Source organism: Martes martes (genome assembly GCF_963455335.1).
Source record: "Martes martes genome assembly, chromosome: 11".
Lineage (NCBI taxonomy): Eukaryota > Metazoa > Chordata > Mammalia > Carnivora > Mustelidae > Martes > Martes martes.
Window position 1 is genome coordinate 14,292,752 of NC_137899.1, and position 22,633 is coordinate 14,315,384.

Genomic DNA, 22,633 nt, shown 5'->3' on the forward strand with positions numbered 1-22,633 from the left:
TAATTCATCCCATATCTTTAAGCAAATGTGAGTCAGCTATGCTTTCTAGTACTAACACCAGTTGGAAGCAGTAGGTGTAGAGGGTGAAGAGATTGGAAGTAGCTGAATGAGAGTAACTGCCCCAACCCACCTCTCACCCATCCTGAAGGGAGTATAGAGGAATAGCATAGAGTGACAGGTGGTAACTGAATGATGGGTAGGTCAGAGAAATATGGGCGCAGTGAGAAGGACTAACCGAGAGTCAGGAGGAGGGTTGGGACTGGGTGAGGCAGGTGAGGGCATTAGAGTTCAAGATAGAAGGAGGCACCTACTCTTGGTTGCTTAGCCCACACCTATGTGACCCTGAGAGTAAGGGCCTTCTTAGAGGTTGGGCCTGGGTGTCTCATGTGCCACAGCCTACTCCTGGTACTGGTTGGCTGACATCTAATTCATCTTCGCTACAGACTTTCTGAGCAATTTTGGACAAGGTATCAGTTAATCTCATGCAACTCTAATTTCTCTGCATGTAAAGTGGGAATAATCCCTGCAACACCTATACTGTAGGTTGCTGAGGGTCTGTGACTTGTGACTGTGTTTCTATGCCATAAACATATTGTTGTTTTCTTCTTCCTACTATATTAAATTTGAAAGTTTTTTAAGGATCTCCTCTTGTAGTAGTTCTCCGATTGGACTGGCTTGGTGTAACTGGACCACTAGGGATCTTTTCAAAAAGGCCAAATTCTTGGGCCTTGTAACAGACTAATTAAATTGGCTTATTATGTACTAATTAGTTATCCCTCTTTTCTTAAGGTTTATTTATTTGAGGGAGAGTGCATGTGTGTATGAGCAAGGGGGGGAGGCAGAGGCAGAGGGAGAGACAATCTCAAGCACACTCTGCACTGAGCATGGAGACAAACACAGGGCTAGATTTTACCACCCCGAGATCATGACTGAGTCAAAATCAAAAGTTGGACACTTGACCAACTGAGCCACCCAGGTGCCCCTCACTTTTGTTTTAGATATTTATTTATTTATTTGAGAGATAGAATATCTCTCTTTAACTTAAGCTTTTAGTGGTTGCTTTATAATTTGTAATGTACATCTTTAACTTTACCAGTCTAACTTCAAATACTATCATAGTGCTTTTATATAAATAATATACCTCCAGTTCTTTCTTCATTTCCTCTGTTATTATTACAAAATTTTCCTTTACATATGTTATAAAACCCACAATACGTTTTTGTTTCTTTTTTGTTCTAGATAATCAGTTACCTTTTAAAGCACTTAGAAGTAAAAAACCAAAATCATGTATATTGACCTTGAATTTTATAATTTCTGGTACTTACTTTTTTTGTGTGTAGCTTTCCTTCGTATTAAAATTCCTATGATAGCAGTGAATTCTTTCAGTTTTGTTTATCTGCAAAAGACTTTTTAAAAAGATTTTATTTACTTAGCACACACACAAGCATGGGGAGGGGCAGAGAGAGAGGAAAAATGAATCCCAAGAAGACTCTGTGCTGAACACAGAGTTTGATGAGGGGCTTGATCCCATGATCCCGAGATCATAACCTGAACTGAAATGAAGAGTCAGATCTTTAACCAACTGAGTCATACAGGCTTCCCAGTCTGATAAATATTTTATTTCACTTTTACTTTTGGAAGGTATTTCACTGGGAATAGAATTCTGAGTTGGCAGATTTCTTTTTCTTTTTCTTTTAAATTTTCAGCACATTAAAAATGTTATGTCATTGTATTTCGGCTTGTATAGCTTCTCAAGATTAGCTTTCTATAATCCTTGCCTTTGTCTTTATATTTTTCTTCTTGATTTTACGCAGTTTGGCTATGAAGTGTCTGGATGGATATTGTTCGGTGTTTGTTATTCTTGGGGTTCTGTGAGTTTCTTGGGTCTGCATTTTGATGATTTTATTATTATATAAATTTCTCAGCCAGTATCTCCTTAAATATTTCTTTTGACTTAACCTCTCATCTCTTTTGGAAACTCCAAAGACCATGTTGGACTATTAAATACTGTATTACAGGTCTTGTATGCTTGATTCCGTTATTTTTCAACCCCATTTCTCTTTGTGTGTGTGTTTTTTTAAAATTTAATTCTATTTTGTTTTTGATGTTCCAAAACTCATTGTTTGTGCAACACACCCAGCGCTCCATGCAATACGTGCCCTCCACAATACCCACCACCAGGTTCACCCCACCCCCCAGACCCTCTCCAAAACCCTCAGTTCGTATCTCAGAGTCCACAGTCTCTCGTGGTTTGTCTCCCCTTCCGATTTCCCCCAGTTCACTTCTCCTCTCCATCTCCCAATGTACTCCATGTTATTCCTTCTGCTCCACAACTAAGTGAAACCATATGATAACTGACTCTCTCTGCTTGACTTTTTTCACTCAGCATCATCTCCTCCAGTCCTGTCCATGTTGATAGAAAAGTTGGGTATTTATCCTTTCTGATGGAGGCATAATACTCCATTGTATATATGGACCATATCTTCTTTATCCATTTGTCTGTTGTAGGGCATCTTGGTTCTTTCCACGTTTTGGTGACTGTGACCATTGCTGCTATGAACATTGGGGTACACATGACCCTTCTTTTCACTACATCTGTATCTTTGAGGTAAATACTCAATAGTGCAATAGCAGGGTCATAGGGTAGCTCTAATTTAATTTCTTTTTTTTTTGAATTTTATTTATTTTTTCATTTGTTTTCAGTGTAATGGAATTCATTGTTTATGCACCACACCCAGTGCTCCATGCAATGTGTGCCCTCCATAAAACCTACCACCAGGATCACTGAACCTCCCACCCCCCTTCCCTCCAAAACCCTCAGTTTGTTTCTCAGAGTCCACAGTCTCTCATGGTTCATCTCCCACTCGATTTCCCCAACTCACTTCTCCTTTCCTTCTCCTAATGCTCTCCATGTTATTCCTTATGCTCCCCAAGTAAGTGAAATCATATGATAATTGACTCTCTCTGCTTGACTTATTTCACTCAGCATATATCCTCCAGTCCCGTTCTTGTAGATACAAAAGTTGGGTATTCACCCTTTCTGATGGAGGCATAATATTCTATTGTATATATGGACCATATCTTCCTTATCCATTTGTCCATGGAAGGGCATCTTGGTTCTTTCCACAGTTTGATGACTGTGGCCATTGCTGCTATGAACATTGGGGTACAGATGGCCCTTCTTTTCACTACATCTGTATCTTTGGTGTAAATATCCAGTAGTGCAATTGCGGGGTCATTGGGAAGCTCTATTTTTAATTTCTTAAGGAATCTCCACATTGTTTTCCAAATTGGCTGCGCCAACTTGCATTCCCACCAACAGTGTAAGAGGGTCCCCTTTCTCCACATCCTCTCCAATACATGTAGTTTACTGTCTTGTTAATTTTGACCATTCTAACTGTTGTTTGATACCACATTGAGGTGATATCTCAATGTGGTTTTGTTTTGAATCTCCGGATGGCTAATGACAATGAACATCTTTTTCATGTGTCTGTTAGTCATTTGTATGTCTTCATTGGAGAAGTGTCTGTTCATGTCTTCTGCCCATTTTTTGATGTGATTATTCATTTTGTGTGTGTCGAGTTTGAGGAGTTCTTTATAGATCTTGGTTATCAGCCCTTTGTCTATACTGTAATTTGCGAGTATCTTCTCCCATTCCACGGGTTGCTTCTTTGTTTTGTTGCTGTTTCCATTGCTGTGCAGAAGCTTTTTATCTTGATGAAGTCCCAAAAGTTCATTTTCGACCAACACCAAGGAAATAGAAACAATCATCAGAAATTATCAACGGTTATATGCCAATAAATTAAGCAACCTAGATGAAATGGATGCATTCCTGGAAACCTATAAACTTCCAAAACTGAATCAGGAAGAAATTGACAACCTCAGTAGTCCAATATCTAGTAACAAAATTAAAGCAGTGATCAAAAACCTCCCCAAAAAACAAGGGCCCAGGACCTGATGGATTCCCTGGAGAATTCTACCAAACATTCAAAGAAGAGATAATACCTATTGTCCTGAAGCTGTTTCAAAAGATAGAAACAGAAGGAAAACTCCAGACTCTTTTTATGAAGCCAATATTACCCTGATCCCCAAACCAGGGAAAGACCCCATCAAAAAGGAAAATCTCAGACCAATATCCCTGAGGAATACAGATGCCAAGATTCTTAACAGGATCCTAACTAATAGGATCCAACAGTACATTAAAAAGATTATCCACCATTACCAGGTGGGATTTATCCATGGGATGCAAGAGTAGTTCAACTTCACAAATCAATCAGTGTGATAGAACAAATCAATAAGAGAAGAGAGAAGAACCATGTGGTCCTCTCAATTGATGCAGAAAAAGCATTTGACAAGATACAGCATCCGTTCCTGATTAAAACGATTCAAAGTATAGGGATAAAGGGAACATTACTCCATAAAATCTATCTATGAAAAACCCACAGTGAATATCATCCTCAATAGGGAAAAGCTGACAGCATTCCCTCTGAGATCAGGAACAAGACAAGAATGTCCAATCTCACCACTGTTGTTCAACATAGTACTAGAAGTCCTAGCAACAGCAATCAGACAACAAAAAGAAATAAAATGTATTCAAATTGGCAAAGAAGTTGTCAAACTCTCCGTCTTCGCAGATGACATGATACTTTAAATGGAAAACCCAGAGGACTCCACCCCCAAACTACTAGAATTCATACAGCAATTCAGTAATGTGGCAGGATACAAAATCAATCTACAGAAATCACTTGCTTTCTTATACACTAACAATGAAAATATAGGAAGGGAAATTAGAGAATCGATTCCATTTACTGGAGCACCAAGAACCATAAGATACCTGGGAATAAACCTAACCAAAGAGGTAAAGGATCTGTACTCAACGAACTTCAGAACACTCATGAAAGAAATTGAAGAAGACATAAAAAGATGGAAGAGCATTCCATTCTCATGGATTGGAAGAATAAACATTGTCAAGATGTTTATACTGCCAAGAGCCATCTATACTTTCAGTGTTGTTCCGAGCAAAATTCCATGGACATTTTCTGAAGAGCTGGAACAAACAATCCTAAAATTTGTATAGAACCAGAAAAGACCCTGAATTGCTAAGGAAATGTTGAAAAAGAAAAAAGTGGGGGCATCACATTGACCGATTTCAAGCTTTACTACAAATCTGTGATCACCAAGATAACATGGTACTAGCACGAAAACAGACACAGTGGAACAGAGTAGAGGGCCCAGATATGGACCCTCAACTCTATGGTCAAGTAATCTCTGACAAAGCAGGACAAAATATACAGTGGAAAAAAGACAGTCTCTTCAATAAATGGTTCTGGGAAAATTGGACAGCTGTGTGTAGAAGAATGAAACATGACCATTCTCTTATACCATACACAGAAATAAACTCGAAATGGATAAAAGACCTCAACGTGAAGCAGGAATCTACCAAAATCCTACAGGAGAACATAGGCAGTAACCTCTTTGACATGGGCCACAGCAACTTCTTTCAAGATATACCTCCAAAGGCAAAGGAAACAAAAGAGAAAATGAACTTTTGGGACTTCATCAAGATCTCTTTGTGTTTTAACGTGAATAATTTTTCTTGATGCATTTTCAAGTACACTGTTCCTTCTTGGCTGTTTCAAGTGTAGCAATTAGTATATCAAAGAAATTTTTCCTCTCTGACATCCTTTTTTAAAAATTTTTTACCTTTTCCACTTGATTTTTATTTGACCATTAAAGTTTCCATATTTCTACAGAAATGACCCATCAGTTTATGTCTGTTATTCTCCTTTCCCACTGGATACTTCCACATATTAGTCATAGTCATTTTCAAATTTCTGTTTGGTATTTCCAGCATCTGGGTTATGTCTCTGTCTGGTTCTTTTGATTGCTTTATCTTTTCCCATGGGTTTTCTTTTTGTGTGTGTTTCATAAGTTTAGATTGATTCCCAAGACATCATTTAGCGTGAAGCCTGAAGTAAATGCCTTGAAATGGGCATGACTTTTTGTCAGGCCAGTAGTGGAAGGCGGTGCAAATCAATCTGATCATGAATTGAGCTGGATTTAGGTTTGTTGGTTATTATGATTATTACTATTATTACTTTCATTGCACTATGGCTTTGACATTCCTTTGGAATTGGGCTGCTAATGCCTTGTGCTTATCTGCCAACATCTATGTTTTCAGACTGTTGGGTTGAAGTCTGATTTTTGCCTCTCCTTTGCTCCATGTAGTGTAGGCCATTGGATGCCAGAGAATTTTACTCTGTGTCCTTGTTCCCTATCAGATCTTACTTCCTTGTATGCCTGTACTGCAGAAGGGGCCTCTCTCTATACACTTGCCCTACCTCCAGTGGTAGGCAGGTATCACTTTTTTTTTTAATTTTTTATTAACATATAATGTATTATTAGCCTCAGGGGTACAGGTCTGTGAATTGCCAGGTTTACACACTTCACAGTACTCACCATAGCACATACCTTCCCCAATGTCCTTAACCCAACTACCCTCTACCTACGCCCCCCCCCCCCACCAGTAACCCTCAGTTTGTTTTGTGAGATTGAGAGTCTCTTACGGCTTGTCTCCCTCCTGATCTCATCTTGTTTCATTTTTTTCCTTCCCTACTCCTTAGACCTCCCACTTTGCCTCTCAACTTCCTCATATCAGGGAGATCATGTAATTGTCTTTCTCTGATTGACTTATTTCGCTAAGCATAATACCCTCTAGTTCCATCCACGTCATTGCAAATGGCAAGATTTCATTTCTTTTGATGGCTGCATAGTATTCCATTGTATATATACACCACATCTTCTTTATCCATTCATCTGTTGATGGACATCTAGGTTCTTGCCATGGTTTGGCTAATGCTGCTATAAACATTGAGGTGCATGTGCCCCTTCAGATCACTACATTCATATCTCTAGGGTAAATACCCAGTAGTGCGATTCCTGGGTCGTAAGGTAGCTCTGTTCTCAACTTTTTGAGGATCTTCCATGCTGTTTTCCAGAGTGGCTGCACCAGCTTGCATTCCCACCAGCAGTGTAGGAGGGTTCCCCTTTCTCCACATCCTCGCCAGCATCTGTCGTTTCCTGACTTATTAATTTTAGCCATTCTGACTGGCATGAGGTGGTATCTCATTGTGGTTTTGATTTGTATTTCCTCATGCCGAGTGATATGGAACACTTTTTCATGTGTCTGTTGGCCATCTGGATATCTTCTTTGGAGAAATGTCTGTTCATGTCCTCTGCCCATTTCTTGATTTGGATTCTTTGTTCTTTGGGTGTTGAGTTTGATTAGTTCTCTATAGATTTTGGATACTAGCCCTTTATCTGATATGTTGTTTGCAAATATCTTCTCCCATTCTGTCAGTTGTCTTTTGGTTTTGTTGACTGTTTCCTTTGCTGTGTAAAAGCTTTTGATCTTGATGAAATCCCAATAGTTCATTTTTGCCTTTGCTTCCCTTGCCTTTGGCAATGTTTCTAGGAAGAAGTTGCTGTGACTGAGGTGGAAGAGATTGCTGCCTGTGTTCTCCTCAAGGATTTTGGTGGATTCCTTTCTCACATTGAGGTCTTTCATCCATTTTGAGTCTGTTTTTGTGTGTGGTGTAAGGAAATGGTCCAGTTTCATTTTTCTGCATGTGGCCATCCAGTTGTCCCAACCCCATTTGTTGAAGAGACTTTTTTCCATTGGACATTCTTTCCTGCTTTGTCGAAGATTAGTTGACCATAGAGTTGAGGGTCTATTTCTGGGCTCTCTATTCTGTTCCACTCATCTATGTGTCTGTTTTAGTGCCAGTACCATACTGTCTTGAGGATGACAGAGCTTCATAGAGCTTGAAGTCTGGAATTGTGATGCCGCCAACTTTGGCTTTCTTTTTCAACATTCCTCTGGCTATTTGAGGTTTTTTCTGGTTCCATACAAATTTTAGGATTATTTGTTCCATTTTGTTCAAAAAAATGGATGGGATTTTGTTAGGGATTGCATTAAATGTATAGATTGCTTTAGGTAGCATACACATTTTCACAATATTTGTTCTTCCAATCATGAGCATGGAACATTTTTCCATTTCTTTGTGTCTTCCTCAATTTCTTTCATGAGTACTTCATAGTCTTCTGAGTACAGATTCTTTGCCTCTTTGGTTAGGTTTATTCCTAGGTATCTTATGGTTTGGGGTGCAATTGTAAATAGGATTGACCCCTTAATTTCTCTTTCTTCTGTCTTGTTGTTGGTGTATATAAATGCAAAAAATTTCTGTGCATTGATTTTATATCCTGACACTTTACTGAATTCCCAGAAAAGTTCTAGCAGATTTGGAGTGGAGTCTTTTGGGTTTTCTACATAAAGTATCATATCATCTGCAAGGAGTGATACTTTGACTTCTTTTCCAGTTTGGATGCCTTTAATTTCTTTTTGTTGTCTGATTGCTGAGGCTAGGACTTCTAGTACTATGTTGAATAACCTTAGTGATAATGGACATCCCTGCCATGTTCCTGACCTTAGCAGAAAAGGTCTCAGTTTTTCTCCATTGAGAATGATATTCGGTGTGGGATTTTCATGGATGGGTTTGATGATATTGAGTAAGTACCCCCTATCCTTACACTTTGAAGAGTTTTGATGAAGAAAGGATGCTGTGCTTTGTCAAATGCTTTTGCAGCATCTATTGAAAGTATCATATGATTCTTTTTTTTTTTTTCAACATAACAGTATTCATTGTTTTTTCACCACACCCAGTGCTCCATGCAATCTGTGCCCTCCCTAATACCCACCACCTGGTTCCCCCAACCTCCCACCCCCACCCCTTCAAAACCCTCAGGTTGTTTTTCAGAGTCTGTAGTCTCTCATGGTTCACCTCCCCTTCCAATTTCCCTCAACTCCCTTCTCCTCTTCATCTCCCCTTGTCCTCTATATTATTTGTTATGCTTCACAAATAAGTGAAACCATATGATACTTGACTCTCTCTGTTTGACTTATTTCACTCAGCATAATCTCTTCCAGTCCCGTCCATGTTGCTACAAAAGTTGGGTATTCGTCCTTTCTGATGGAGGCATAATACTCCATAGTGTATATGGACCACATCTTCCTTATCCATTCATCCATTGAAGGGCATCTTGGTTCTTTCCACAGTTTGGCGACCGTGGCCATTGCTGCTATAAACATTGGGGTACAGATGGCCCTTCTTTTCACTACATCTGTATCTTTGGGGTAAATACCCAGTAGTGCAATTGCAGGGTCATAGGGAAGCTCTATTTTTAATTTCCTGAGGAATCTCCACACTGTTCTCCAAAGTGGCTGCACCAGTTTGCATTCCCACCAACAGTGTAAGAGGGTTCCCCTTTCTCCACATCCTCTCCAGCACACGTTGTTTCCTGTCTTGCTAATTTTGGCCATTCTAACTGGTGTAAGGTGGTATCTCAATGTGGTTTTGATTTGAATCTCCCTGATGGCTAGTGATGATGAACATTTTGTCATGTGTCTGGTAGCCATTTGTATGTCTTCATTGGAGAAGTGTCTGTTCATATCTTCTGCCCATTTTTTAATATGATCGTCTGTTTTGTGTGTGTTGAGTTTGAGGAGTTCTTTATAGATCCTGGATATCAACCTTTTGTCTGTACTGTCATTTGCAAATATCTTCTCCCATTCCGTGGGTTGCCTCTTTGTTTTGTTGACTGTTTCTTTTGCTGTGCAGAAGCTTTTGATCTTGATGAAGTCCCAAAAGTTCATTTTCGCTTTTGTTTCCTTCGCCTTTGGAGACATATCTCACCACTCTTGTTCGACATTGTATTAGAAGTCCTAGCAACAGCAATCAGACAACAAAGAGAAATAAAAGGTATCCAAATTGGCAAGGAAGAAGTCAAACTCTCTCTCTTCGCAGATGACATGATTCTTTATATGGAAAACCCGAAAGACTCCACCCCCAAACTACTAGAACTCATACAGCAATTCAGTAATGTGGCAGGATACAAAGTCAATGTCCAGAAATCAGTGGCTTTCTTATACACTAATAATGAAAATACAGAAAGGCAAATTAGAGAATTGATTCCATTTAGTATAGCACCAAGAACCATAAGATACCGCAGAATAAACCTAACCAAAGAGGTTAAAGATCTGTACTCGAGGAACTACAGAACACTCCTAAAAGAAATTGAAGAAGACACAAAAAGATGGAAGACCATTCCATGCTCTTGGATTGGAAGAATAAACATCGTTAAAATGTCTATATTGCCCAGAGCAATCTATACTTTTAATGCCATTCCAATCAAAATTCCACCAGTATTTTTCAAAGAGCTGGAGCAAATAATCCTAAAATTTGTATGGAATCAGAACAGATCCCAAATTGCTAAGGAAATGTTGAAAAACAAAAATAAAACTGGCGGCATCATGTTACCTGATTTCAAGCTTTACTACAAAGCTGTGATCACCAAGACAGCATGGTACTGGCATAAAAACAGACACATGGACCAGTGGAACAGAGTAGAGAGCCCAGATATGGACCCTCAACTCTATGGTCAAATAATCTTCGACAAAACAGGAAAAAATATCCAGTGGAATAAAGACAGTCTCTTCAATAAATGGTGCTGGGAAAACTGGACAGCTATATGTAGAAGAATGAAACTCGACCGTTCTCTTACACCGTACACAAAGATAAACTCGAAATGGATAAAAGACCTCAACGTGAGACAGGAATCCATCAGAATCCTCGAGGAGAACATAGGCAGTAACCTCTTTGATATCAGCCACAGCAACTTCTTTCAAGATATGTCTCCAAAGGCGAAGGAAACAAAAGTATCATATGGTTCTTGTTCTTTCTTTTATTAATGTATTGTATCACACTGATTGATTTGTGGATGTTGAACCAACCTTGCAGCCCTGGAATAAATCCACTTGGTCGTGGTGAATAATCCTTTTGATGTACTGTTGGATCCTATTGGTTAGTATTTTGGTGAGAATTTTCACATCTGTGTGCATCAAGGATATTGGTCTCTATTTCTCCTTTTTGATGGGGTCTTTGTCTTGTTTTGGGATCAAGGTAATGCTTGCCTCATAAAATGAGTTTGGCAGTTTTCCTTCCATTTCTATTTTTTGGAACAGTCTCAGGGGAATAGGATTTAATTCTTCTTTTATTTATTTATTTTTAAAAGGTTTTTATTTATTTAACAGACAGATCACAAGTAGGCAGAGAGGCAGGCAGAGAGAGAGAGAGGAGAAAGCATGCTCCCTGCTGAGCAGAGACCCTGGTGTGGGGCTTGATCCCAGTACCCTGAGATCATGACCTGAGCTGAAGGCAGAGGCTTTAACCCACTGAGCCACCCAGGTGCCCCTCATTTCTTCTTTTAATGCTTGTTTTAATGCTTGTTTAATGCTTGTTTTAATGCTTCTTTTTAATGCTTCTTTTAATGCTTGCTTCCCCTGGAAAGCCATCTGGCCCTGGGCCCTTGTTTGGAGATTTTTGATGACTGCTTCAATCTCCTTACTGGTTATGGGTCTGTTCAGGTTTTCTCTTTCATCCTGGTTCAGTTGTGGTAGTTTATATGTCTCTAGGAATGCATTCATTTCTTCCAGATTGTCCAATTTGCTGGCGTATAGTTGCTCATATTATGTTTTTATAATTGTTTGTATGTCTTTGGTGTTGTTTGTGATCTCTCCTCTTTCATTCATGGTTTTATTTATTTGGGTCCTTTCTCTTTTCTTTTTGATAAGTCTGGGAAGGGGTTTATCCATCTCATTAATTCATTCAAAGAACCAGCTCCTAGGTTCATTGATTTGTTCTACTGGTTTTTTTGGTTTCTAGTTAATTGATTTCTGCTCTGATCTTTATTATTTCTCTTCTTCTGCTGGATTTAGGCTTTCTTTGCTGTTCTTTCTCCAGCTCCTTTAGGTGTAGGGTTAGGTTGTGTATTTGAAACCTTTCTTGTTTCTTGAGAAAGGCTTGTGTCACTATATATTTTCCTCTCAGGACTGCCTTTGCTGTGTCCCACAGATTTTGAACCATTGTGTTTTCATTATCATTTGTTTCCATGAATTTTTTTCAGTTCTTCCTTAATTTCCTGGTTAGCCTCTGGAGCAATGTCCCTTAGTGGAACAGACTTCTAAAAGTTCTGATTTTGTGCTCCGTTGCTCGGCTGCTTGCGGGGAGCCGGCCCCTCCCCCTGCAGTCTATCTTCCCATCACTTCTGATTCACTTCTCTCATGTCCTACCTTTCAAAAAGTGGTCAATTTTTGGTTTCTAGAATTGTTGCTCTTCTTCACTTCTATCTCCTGTTGGATTTGTAGGTGTTTGGAATTTTTCGATAACTATCTAGCTTAACTCTAGCTTAACTCCTGCTACCTGATGTCATCCCAGCCTACTACTCCTCTGCCATCTTGATTCTGCCTCCCCAGCTATCACTTATTGTTGAGTGTTAGACTTATAATGGGGATATGGCTGGTTTTTGTTATACTTGCTTGGCCTTTCCTTTTTTTTTTTTTTTTTAAGATTTTATTTATTTATCTGACAGAGAGAGAGAGAGACAGTGAAAGAGGAAACACAAGCAGGGGAAGTGGGAGAGGGAGACACAGGCTTCTTGCTGAGCAGGGAGCCTGATGCCGTGCTCAATCCCAGGACCCTGGGATCATGACCTGAGCTGAAGGCAGACACTTAACAACTGAGCCACACAGGGGCCCCATGTTCTTGGCCTGTCTTAAGCAACATCAGTCTCATATCTTTGGTTGACCTTAGGAGTTTCCTGACCCATTCGAGTGGAAACAGACCTCTGCTTGTTAAAGGAGACAGCCCATGGCCCAAGAAGGTTTTATACCCCTCCCCAATCAGTAGAGATTTTTCTTCTATCCTTCCTTGTGTAAAATTGATCTTTACATATATCGTAGGGGCAGGAAGGGTTTCCTAATCCTTTTGCAGGGCAAGATTGGTTTTGCTTCTATTCCTCTCCATCAAGCAGTATACCTTTGCCTGTTCTCTGTGGGCTCCCTCCTTAAGCAACTTACACCTTTTGCCTTGTAAGAGAAAAAGGTGTATGAAATGGGGACAGCCCAGTGCCCACCCTGTAACACCTATAGCTCACTTCATTCTCACCTGTACTGCTAAAGAGTATCTTCTTCCCAAGCGTTCTTAGAGCATCCATTGGAGGCTGAAGGAAAGAGCTTTCCCTTAAGTGCAATTTGGCCTTGTGTCTTGGCTACCCAGCTTTCCACAGTGATACATTAACCCACGCTAGGCCTCTACCATTTTGTTAAAATGTTGGCTGATGTCTTCATATCCACAACTTCTACCCGTACTTTGGTTTGTTGGCACAAATGATTTGTTGTCTTGTCTCTCCTTGGGGGACTTTGTTCTTCTTCCCAAATACAAGACTTCAGATTATTTTGCTGCCTTGTGACCCTTAGGTCTCTGATGGAATCAAAAGGAGTTATCCTTTCATAGATTATCCAAAATTTTTCTTGTCTGTGTGAGAGTGACATTTGTTGTAGCCATCTATATCCTAAATGAAAGTGGAGTCTCTAAGGATGCATGTGTTTTTATGGCTCCTCAGGTGATTCTAATGAACAGAAGGATTGAGGAACATGACTAAGAAAAAGGATTTTTTTAGGAAGTCAATTTGCATTATAGAACTTCTGTTGGTATGAGTATTATTAGAATTCTAAAACCAAATCTTACTAGAGTCTTCTATGATATTCAAAATGAAACATTGAAAGACTTAGAATAGAGGGTAAAAGATCGTATTGCTTCCCTTAACCAGTTCTGGAATATTTCTGATCTTGACTGCAAATTCTGCCTTTCACTGTTCATAATCAGCCTAATTATTTTCAGAAGGAAAGCTATTTACCTGATGGTTTTTACAGAGAGAATTGGAGGTGGTAGTGGGATTTCCAGGTATCACTCGTTGACTGAAATTCTGGTTCACTTTCAGTGTCCAGTCAAGATCCTCTGTCACTCTGCACAATGGAAGCATTTTAGTAATCAAAAAGAGAATCTATAATCATGCATGCGTTTCCTTGTCAACAGAATCGCATTGCAAAACGCAGCAGGAAGCTGGTGGACTATGACAGTGCTCGCCACCACCTGGAAGCTTTACAGAGCTCCAAGAGGAAGGATGAAAGTCGGATCTCAAAGGTAAGAATTGATCCAACTGTTGACACCACTCTCCATATTATATGATGTATAACAACTTTGCTTTTTAAAATTAAGCAAAACTCAGAGATGTTTTGGGTTTAGTTCCCAACCATGACAAATAAAACAAATACTGTAATAAAGCCATCAAATGAATTTTTTAGTTACCCAGTATATCCGAAAGTTATGTTGACACTATACCATTGTCTATCAAGTGTGTAATAGCATTGGGTTTAAAAGTATAATATTTTCATTAGAAATACTTTATTGCTAAAAATTTTATTACATGAGCTTTCAGCAAGTCATAGTCACTGATCATAGATTATAACAAATATAATAATAATGAAAATGCTTAAATATTGCGAGAATTACATGAATGTGAGACAGAGACATGAGGTAAGGAAATGCTGCTAGAAAAATGTTACCTATAGGTTTGCTTGGTGCAGGGTTGCCACAAACCCCCAGTCTGTAAAAATATTCAGTGTCAGTAAAGCACAGTGAAGCAAAGCATAGCAAAACAAGGTATACCTGTTATTTCCTTTTTGAAGGAGAGTGGAATTAGGACAGAATTTAAGCTGATACATGGTACTTATGGGCTGCTTTCCCTAATTTTTCATAAGGTTTTTCACGTGACTAGAGTTCCCATGGCTGACACTGACTCACACATTTTGGTCAGAGTAAACCTTGGCCCCAGCAATACTGCAGACTCAGTGAAAGTAATGTGTTTCTCCACTTCTTTCTGTGTTTAAGGTCCATATTTGAAGTTAAAAGGCAGATTCAGGGGGTGCCTGGGTGGCTCAGTGGGTTAGGCCTCTGCCTTCGGCTCAGGTCATGATCTCAGGGTCCTGGGATCGAGTCCCGCATTGGGCTCTCTGCTTTGGGGGGAGCCTGCTTCCTCCTCTCTCTCTCTCCCTGCCTCTCTGCCTACTTGTGATTTCTCTCTGTCAAATAAATAAATAAATAAAATCTTAAAAAAAAAAAAAGGCAGATTCAGATAGAAAACCAAATTTGAAATTCTAAGACATAACCTATGGTTGCCAGAGAGTGCAGATATGTGCTGGGCTTATAGAACATTTGTTTTCTTTTAGAAAACCTGTTTCAGTAGCTTTTACTATGTAAGCCAGTCACTTACAGATGCGAACTGACACCTGCTAACTATTCCCTTTGCTTTCAGTCTTGCCTCCTCCTATCTGCCTACACACAGCTGTCTGAATAGTATTTCTACATCACATATCTAGATAAGTTTCTCCACTGCTTGTCTTTTAATGGCTCGGATAGCCTGTAGAAAACAAATCTAAATTTCTTAATGTGCATATGAGACCTGCACAACTTGGTTATGACTCCCCTATTCATCCTAATCAGCTTTTGAATCTTCCTTCCCCTCTGCTCCTCCTTTCATACCCACACCCTGAACTAAAGCTCTCCCGACCCACACATCAGTTCCTGAGCAGCCACGATGAGAGCTGCCCTTTGCGTAAGACACCTTAGGTGCCAGGCACCCTCTCATCTGTGCCATTGCTTCTTAATACTCATGATACCTGTGAAGTGGGCATTACCATCTCCATTTTATCAGTGAGTCATCAGAGATGAAGAACGTTAAAACCATTTCACAAATTGGCACCATTAGTAAGCTAGGATTCTAACCCAGGGAACACCACCTTTATGCATTGTAGCACCTCTCCCCCTGCTTCTTCAGGGAACATTTGCTGATTCTTCAAGATTCCTTTAGAATGTCACTTTCCCTATGGAATCTTCTGTTTCTGTACCGTCTTCCCCAGTAGCATGCTCTGCAATAGTTTGTAAGTGCTAGTTTGTGACATAATTATTTAGATTTCTCACTAGATGGGGAAGTCCTTTGGGAAGTATCCATGTCCAGTATCCAGAACAGAGCAGTGTATGGGACAGGCAATTATATTTTTGTGGCCAAACTCCCAGGCTACAAAAGCAACTATTGTAATCAAGTCAGTTTTTGTGTCTTAATAAGACTTACTATTTCGGGGCGCCTGGGTGGCTCAGTGGGTTAAAGCCTCTGCCTTCGGCTCAGATCATGATCCCAGGGTCCTAGGATCAAGCCCCGCATTGGAGCCTGCTTCCCTTCCTCTCTTTCTGCCTGCCTCTCTGCCTACTTGTGATCTCTGTCTGTCAAATAAATAAATAAATAAACCTTTAAAAAAAAAAAGACTATTTCACTGTTACTGAAAAAAATTATTCGAATTTTATTTGTTTTTTGGTTTGTTTTTGAGAGGAATATGCGTGTGCTTGTGAGTGGGGGAGGGGTAGTGGGAGAAGGAGAGAAAGAATCTTAAGTAGGCTTCATACCCAGCCTGGAGCCTGATGGGGGGCTCAGACTTACCCTGAAATCATGACCAAAGCCTAAATCAAGAGTCAGATGCCCGACCAACTGAGCCATCCAGGCACTCCCAAAATTATGTGGATTTTAACCATACAAATTTCTGTCCTTCTCAATATGCTGTAAAGCTATTCCCATTTTATGTTAAATGTTGTTGTTGTATATAGAAATGGCTTGCGTTTCAATGACATTTTTTAGCATAAACACTTGTTATGTGTCTTCTAGGCAGAAGAAGAATTTCAGAAAGCACAGAAAGTATTTGAAGAGTTTAACGTTGACTTACAAGAAGAGTTACCGTCGTTATGGTCAAGGTAAAGTTGCTTCTGTACAGGGTGTACATATTCCTTTTGAAAAATCAAGAACAGGGAAATCCCTTCTCTTGTCTTTATTGCTTGTGACGCTAAAGCGCCATCCAAGAGAAGTGTTCTATTTCTGTAATTTTAGACAATAGCTACTTGCCACATATGGTGGGCTGTTGAACACTTGGACTATAGCTAGTATGGTGGAGGAACTGCATTTTAGATGTAATTTATTTTGTTTTGATTCATTTAAATTTAAATAACAACATGAGGCTCCCAGCTATTCTATTGACGGCAGAGTTTTAGACCTTGATCTATTTCTCAAATGGGGCCCCGGATCTCAATTAGAGGCATGCGGAAAACTGCCCTTAACTTTGAAATTTACGAGGATACACTTTAGCTCTTGGTAGGACTCCATTTATTCCGAGAGGTCATCTGGTCTTCCGACTTTGATGTCAAATCTCTGCTTTCAGTTTTGACCTTTTAACCTGAACTTCATTCCTGTTTGAAGGGCTAAATATTCTTCTTCTTATGGGTACTCTGCATTTCCTGTGGCATTAAGAGCATTGTCTATCCTTTGTCTTCTTTTTCCCACTCAGTGGTAGAACCAAGAAGTTGTCGGATGCAGTGGGTCCTTATGTCTCTCAATTTACATCAGTGCCTCAAACTCCCCTGCCAAATAAACAGAATTGTGTTCTCTGTGCAACCCTGCTTTAAGGCAAACCATCTAGCCCAGCTTCCAACCAGATTGGCATCCCTTAAAACTTTCCTCCATAATCTGGAGTTCCTACTTATCCTCTAAAATTGGGAGCATTTTGAGGATCTAGAGTGGAGTTTATCCAAAAAATTGAGTTTGCCTCAATTTTTTGCCTAGAGTAGGCACTCCATGTTTATTTTTGAACTACTGAAATATCTGGAGGAAATTCTGGTTAGTTCCTGATAAAATCAGCCCGTAGGGCATGACGTTCAATGTTCAGCCATAACCCAAATTTTAACATGTGTGAAATTAGCTCATCGCTCATCAGAATTTACTCATCCTTTCAACATCTGTATTTCTCTTTGTGGTACTATCATTCTTGGGCTCCCAGAGTACAAACTGTGGAGTCAGAAACTATAGAAAACCAGAGGACCATCAAAGGAATCAATCCATCCTTTTTCTCTGTGGTCTTCTGGATTGGTCTCTCTCTCCCTATTCACACTGCCACTGTCCTTACTCTCACTGTGGGTGATGATGGTGGTCTTGTCCTCACACTTGTGTCTTTGACCTCATCCTGTCTACCTTGTCATTTAGAAGCTCTACCTTGACAAATCTTTGCTAAGGAGCCTACTGTGTGTGCCCAAAGAAGAGGATCTTGAGCAGCCTGAACATATAAAACTTCTAGGGATACAGATGAAGCAAATACCTATTCATAATTTTAATTGAATTATTCATGCCTTTTTAAAATCACAAATTATATGAAATTATATTTTTTTAAGAAATCTATTTTACGGATGCCTGGGTGCCTCAGTGTCTAAGCATCTGCCTTCTGCCTTCAGCTCAGGTCATGATCCTAGAGTCCTGGGATCAAGGCCCACATCAGGTTTCCTGCTCGGCAGGAAGCCTGCTTCTCTCTCTCCCACTCTGCCTGCTTGTGTTCCCTCTCTCTGTCAAATAAATAAATAAATAAAATCTTTTAAGAAAAGAAATGTATTTGACACTCATATTTCAAGCAATACTTGTATCTAAGATCTTTATATCTGTCTTTGGCATCCTGGTCTTCGTCCTTACTAAGGACACTCATCAAGTCAGCTGGTAGTTCTCCAGAGCTTATTATCTTCCCCCACAGATATCCCGTCCCAAACACAAGTTGTCATTTGCATACAATTTAGACAGTTACTCTGTTCATTCCCCCTCTAAAGGAATTTTTGTGGTCTCAAATGTAATAACTTACTCAATTGCTTTTTAAACTGATTTTGCGAGAGCTAAGGTACCACAATACTCAGCACTTCCAATTATGAGATAATACTTCTGGGGAAATGGCCAACATTGCCAGAACACAGTTATTATTTGCCTTAATATGTATTGGGTGTGTAACGAATTTCTTTTCCTAATGTTCTCTGTAAGAATTCAAAACCAGCAATGACTGATGTCATTGAGGCTTATGTGTGTTCCCCAAATAGTATTTGGTCATTCAGTGTAAGAATCTGTCAGGGTATCTTGTAATATGAAAGACTTTATAAGAATTTAAACACAATGGGAATATTTGAAGGATAAATTTGGAGGGAAACCTTTCCCCTCATCTGGCCAAAAGCAGTCTCAATGCTTCGGTGCTTTATAATCCACTGACTTATTCCCACACTCAAGGCTCACTCCTTTGTATGTCAATCAGGTCCTGCCTTTTGATGAAAACCTAGTTTAGGCCTTTTCAAAATTTTTTTTTGTTTTATTTAAATTCAATTAACGTATAGTACATTATTAGTTTCAGAGGTAGAGTTCAGTGATTCATCAGTTACATGTAACACCCAGTGCTCATCACATCTCATGCCCGCTTTCATGCTGATCACCCAGTTACCCCATCCCCCCACCCCCTCCCCTCCAGCAAACTGCAGTTTGTTTTCTAGAGTTAAGAGTCTCTTATGGTTTATTTCCCTCTCAGATTTTGTCTTATTTTATTTTTCCCTCCCTTACCCTGTGATCCTGTTTTGCTTCTTAAATTCTGCATATGAGTGAAATCTGTCTTTTTCTGATTTATTTCATTTAGCATAGTACCCTCTAGCTCTACCCACATCATTGCAAATGGTAAAATTTCAGGGGTTTTTGATGGCTGAGTAATAGTCCATTGTGTGTGTGTGTGTGTGTGTGTGTGTGTGTGTGTATTACATCTTTATCCATTCATCTGTTGATGGACCTCTGGGTTCTTTCCATTGTTTGGCTATCGTGGACACTGCTGCTAGAAACATTGGGGTACGGGTGCCCCTTTGGATCACTATATTTGCATCTTTTGGATAAATACCATATTTTGCTGGGTTGTAGGGTGGCTCTGTTTTTATCTTTTTGAGGAACCTCCACATCCTCACCAACACTTTTCTTTCCTGATTTATTAATTTTAGTTAGGCCTTTATATATATATTGGTTTTTTTTACTGTATTGTGTGTATTGTGTATGTTTACGTGAGAGAAAAAGAGCTCATTTATTATTGAGTACTGTCTATTTTCAGGTATCATTTTATGCACTTTGCATGCATAATCTCTAATTATCACAATTACCTATACCTTCATCTTTCAAATGAGGAGGCCAGGGATGATACTGGTTAAACACTTTGCCCGATACTGTAAGGTTTATAAATCCGAAAGCTGGCCCTTAAATAGACTTCTGTGGTACCTCCTGTAAGTCCTGATGTCTGATGTAGGCCTTCTCCTTACATACAGTGAGACTGTGTGCAGACTTTCAATAAATAATGTTTATTTCATGTAATCGTTTTATAAATACATATGTTTTCTTCCCAGTCATATTACTCACCTTGAGATTGAAGTTAGCACTTTGTGTCTTTTGTGCCTCCCTCCTGTGGTGAGTACTGACAGCAGCTGTTTAAGGAATGTGCTGGAAGAGGGGCCTGCAGATGAGCCTGAGGGGAATTAATCACAGATGTAGGAGAAGACCCAGAAGAGTAGTACTTTAGAAGCCAAGAATGGAGAGAATTTTACCAGTGAAGGAGTGCCAGGAGAATCACTTATAAAACAGAGGTTAAGCAGAGGAGAGGAAGAGTGTATTGCTTCCAGGGAAGCAAAGGGAAGTTTCCAGATAGGTTCCAGCTGAGGGTGGGGTCACAAGCCTGACTGCAGGCGCTGGCGATACCATGGTTGGTGAAACAGGATCTTGACTAAGATGGACCTGAGGAATCGTGGCAGCAGATAGAGGGGAGCTGAGAGGGCAAGGGAAGCCTTTGAGAGGTTGACAGTGGCAGCGGCACATATGGGATGATGTAGGACTGAAGATTTCTGGAGCAAGTGGAGGGTGAGGGATAAAGACCAGGTGTTGGTGGAGCTTGGCCACCCAGTGGGCCCCCAGCATCGAGAGGCCTACACTTGATAAAGCAAGATGCTGAGCCTGAGCGGGCGGTAGCCTGGAAGAAAAGGACCAGTGATCTCAGAGAGATTAAAAAAAAAAATTAGCAAGTGGAACAGAAGTGAATGAATCAAGGATCTTGTGGTCCAGGAAGTGAGAGTGGGGAGTGTTTTCATCTCAGTTTGAGTGATGGCAAGATCCAGGGCTCACAAGGTCAGTGAGCCAGGAGTTTCTTATTTGCGTGGAGAGTCATATTGTGGGGATCTGCTGTGTTTGTGTTAGGGCCCAGGGAGGGGGAGAGAGGGACGTCGTGAGACACATGCTGTGGGCACTGTGAACAGGTGGGGCCTGGGAGGTTGGGAGATGAGCCGTATAGGTGCTGAAGCTCCTCTGAGATTAATCTCAGAGGAGGTGTATCAGTGTGCTCAGAGGATCAGGATCCGGGGCCAGATAGAAGAAAATTCTTCCTTCTTCCGGTCCACCCCCCTAGTAAGTGTGGGATGGCAGAGGATGCTTCCTCCATTGCAGGGGGCTCAGGGGCAAATAGTGACCCCACCCTGACCCACGCAGGCTTCTCTTAGGGCATCGCCAGGGGAGAGTGTCCTGGCCTGAGCACCTTGGTGGTGATAGCTCAGCTTTTAATCCTTCCCACTGTTTCCAAGGACAAAGCACTGTCTTAATAAAGGATTGAAGTTGGTCTTGACGGCTAACCAGAAGGGGTCTGAGGATGCCTCAGAGGAGTCCTTCAGGGAAATAGGAATGTCTCAGAGCCCCGTGTTTATGAAGACCTTGTGAAGTGAAACCTCACTGTACTCGCGGCCTGCTACTGTTTGTGGATGTATGCCTCCTGCTGGTGACATCCATTTTCTAAAGCTAAGGTAGCCACGTACAGTCAGAATATGCCCTTGCAGTGGAATGAATGCACACTAGTTCATTCATTCATTCATTTATTGAATATTTACTGCATGCCTGCTCTGACCAGGTGCCTTATTAGGTGCTAGGCCTATGGTAGTGAATAAGTCAGAGGCATTCCCTACTTTAACAGAGTCTCTGATTTCATAAATTGAAGAAAACCATTATCTGGTGAATTGCATCAAAGATATTCAACACTTTTCTTCTAAGTTAAATACATGCTAGTTGACTTAAGTTCTAAAATAAACCATAAAAATATTAGAAAATTGATTGATACTTGTTTAGTAATTCTCAACAAGGTATTACTGGCTCCACACCAATTATTTCCCTAAATAATACTGTCTTTTCTAGAGAGAGAGAACGAGAGTAGGGGTGACAGGGAGGGACAGAGGGAGAGGGAGAATCTCAAGCAGACTCCCCAGTGAGCATGGAGCCAGACGCAGGGCTCAATCTTACCACCCTGAGATCATGACCTGAGCTGAAATCAAGAGTCGAACGCCTAACCCACTGAACCATCCAGTTGCCATGATAATAACTGATATAAACTATGTATCAGAAAATAAAATTTAAAGACAGAAGAATGGGAACTCCTGTTTTTGCTAAATGTGTCCAAGGATCAATATGTTTAATAGTAATTCCCTTACAAATAAACAAGAAAAAAATAAGCACTAAAAATAAACACAAAATATGAATAGGTGACTCACAAAAGAAGCAAAACTAACGGCTAATAAATGAAGAAAAAAGTATCAACTTTAATTAAAGGAATATAAATATAAAAGTCAGCAAGGTGTTAACTCTTGCCTATCAAATTTACAACGGTTTTGTATAACTTCATGCTGAGAGCTGAGGGAGTCAAAGGACCCAGCCTGGGTGGGAACAGCTTGGCACTAGTCATCAAAGCTTCTATGGTGTCTGCCTCTCACACAGCACT

At 40.1% G+C, this 22,633-nt stretch overlaps 1 protein-coding gene across 1 annotated transcript in view; it reads left to right on the plus strand.

Annotated features, from left to right (window-relative positions):
• The window catches only part of AMPH (amphiphysin), a gene marked incomplete at its 5' end in the record, with an annotated part of 245,667 nt that overhangs the window by 144,326 nt on the left and 78,708 nt on the right, over positions 1–22,633 (plus strand). The window contains 2 exons of the mRNA XM_080818126.1: positions 13,992–14,099; positions 16,672–16,757. Of these exons, the coding sequence (XP_080674252.1) occupies positions 13,992–14,099; positions 16,672–16,757 (194 nt within the window). The remainder of the gene's footprint in view (positions 1–13,991; positions 14,100–16,671; positions 16,758–22,633) is intronic.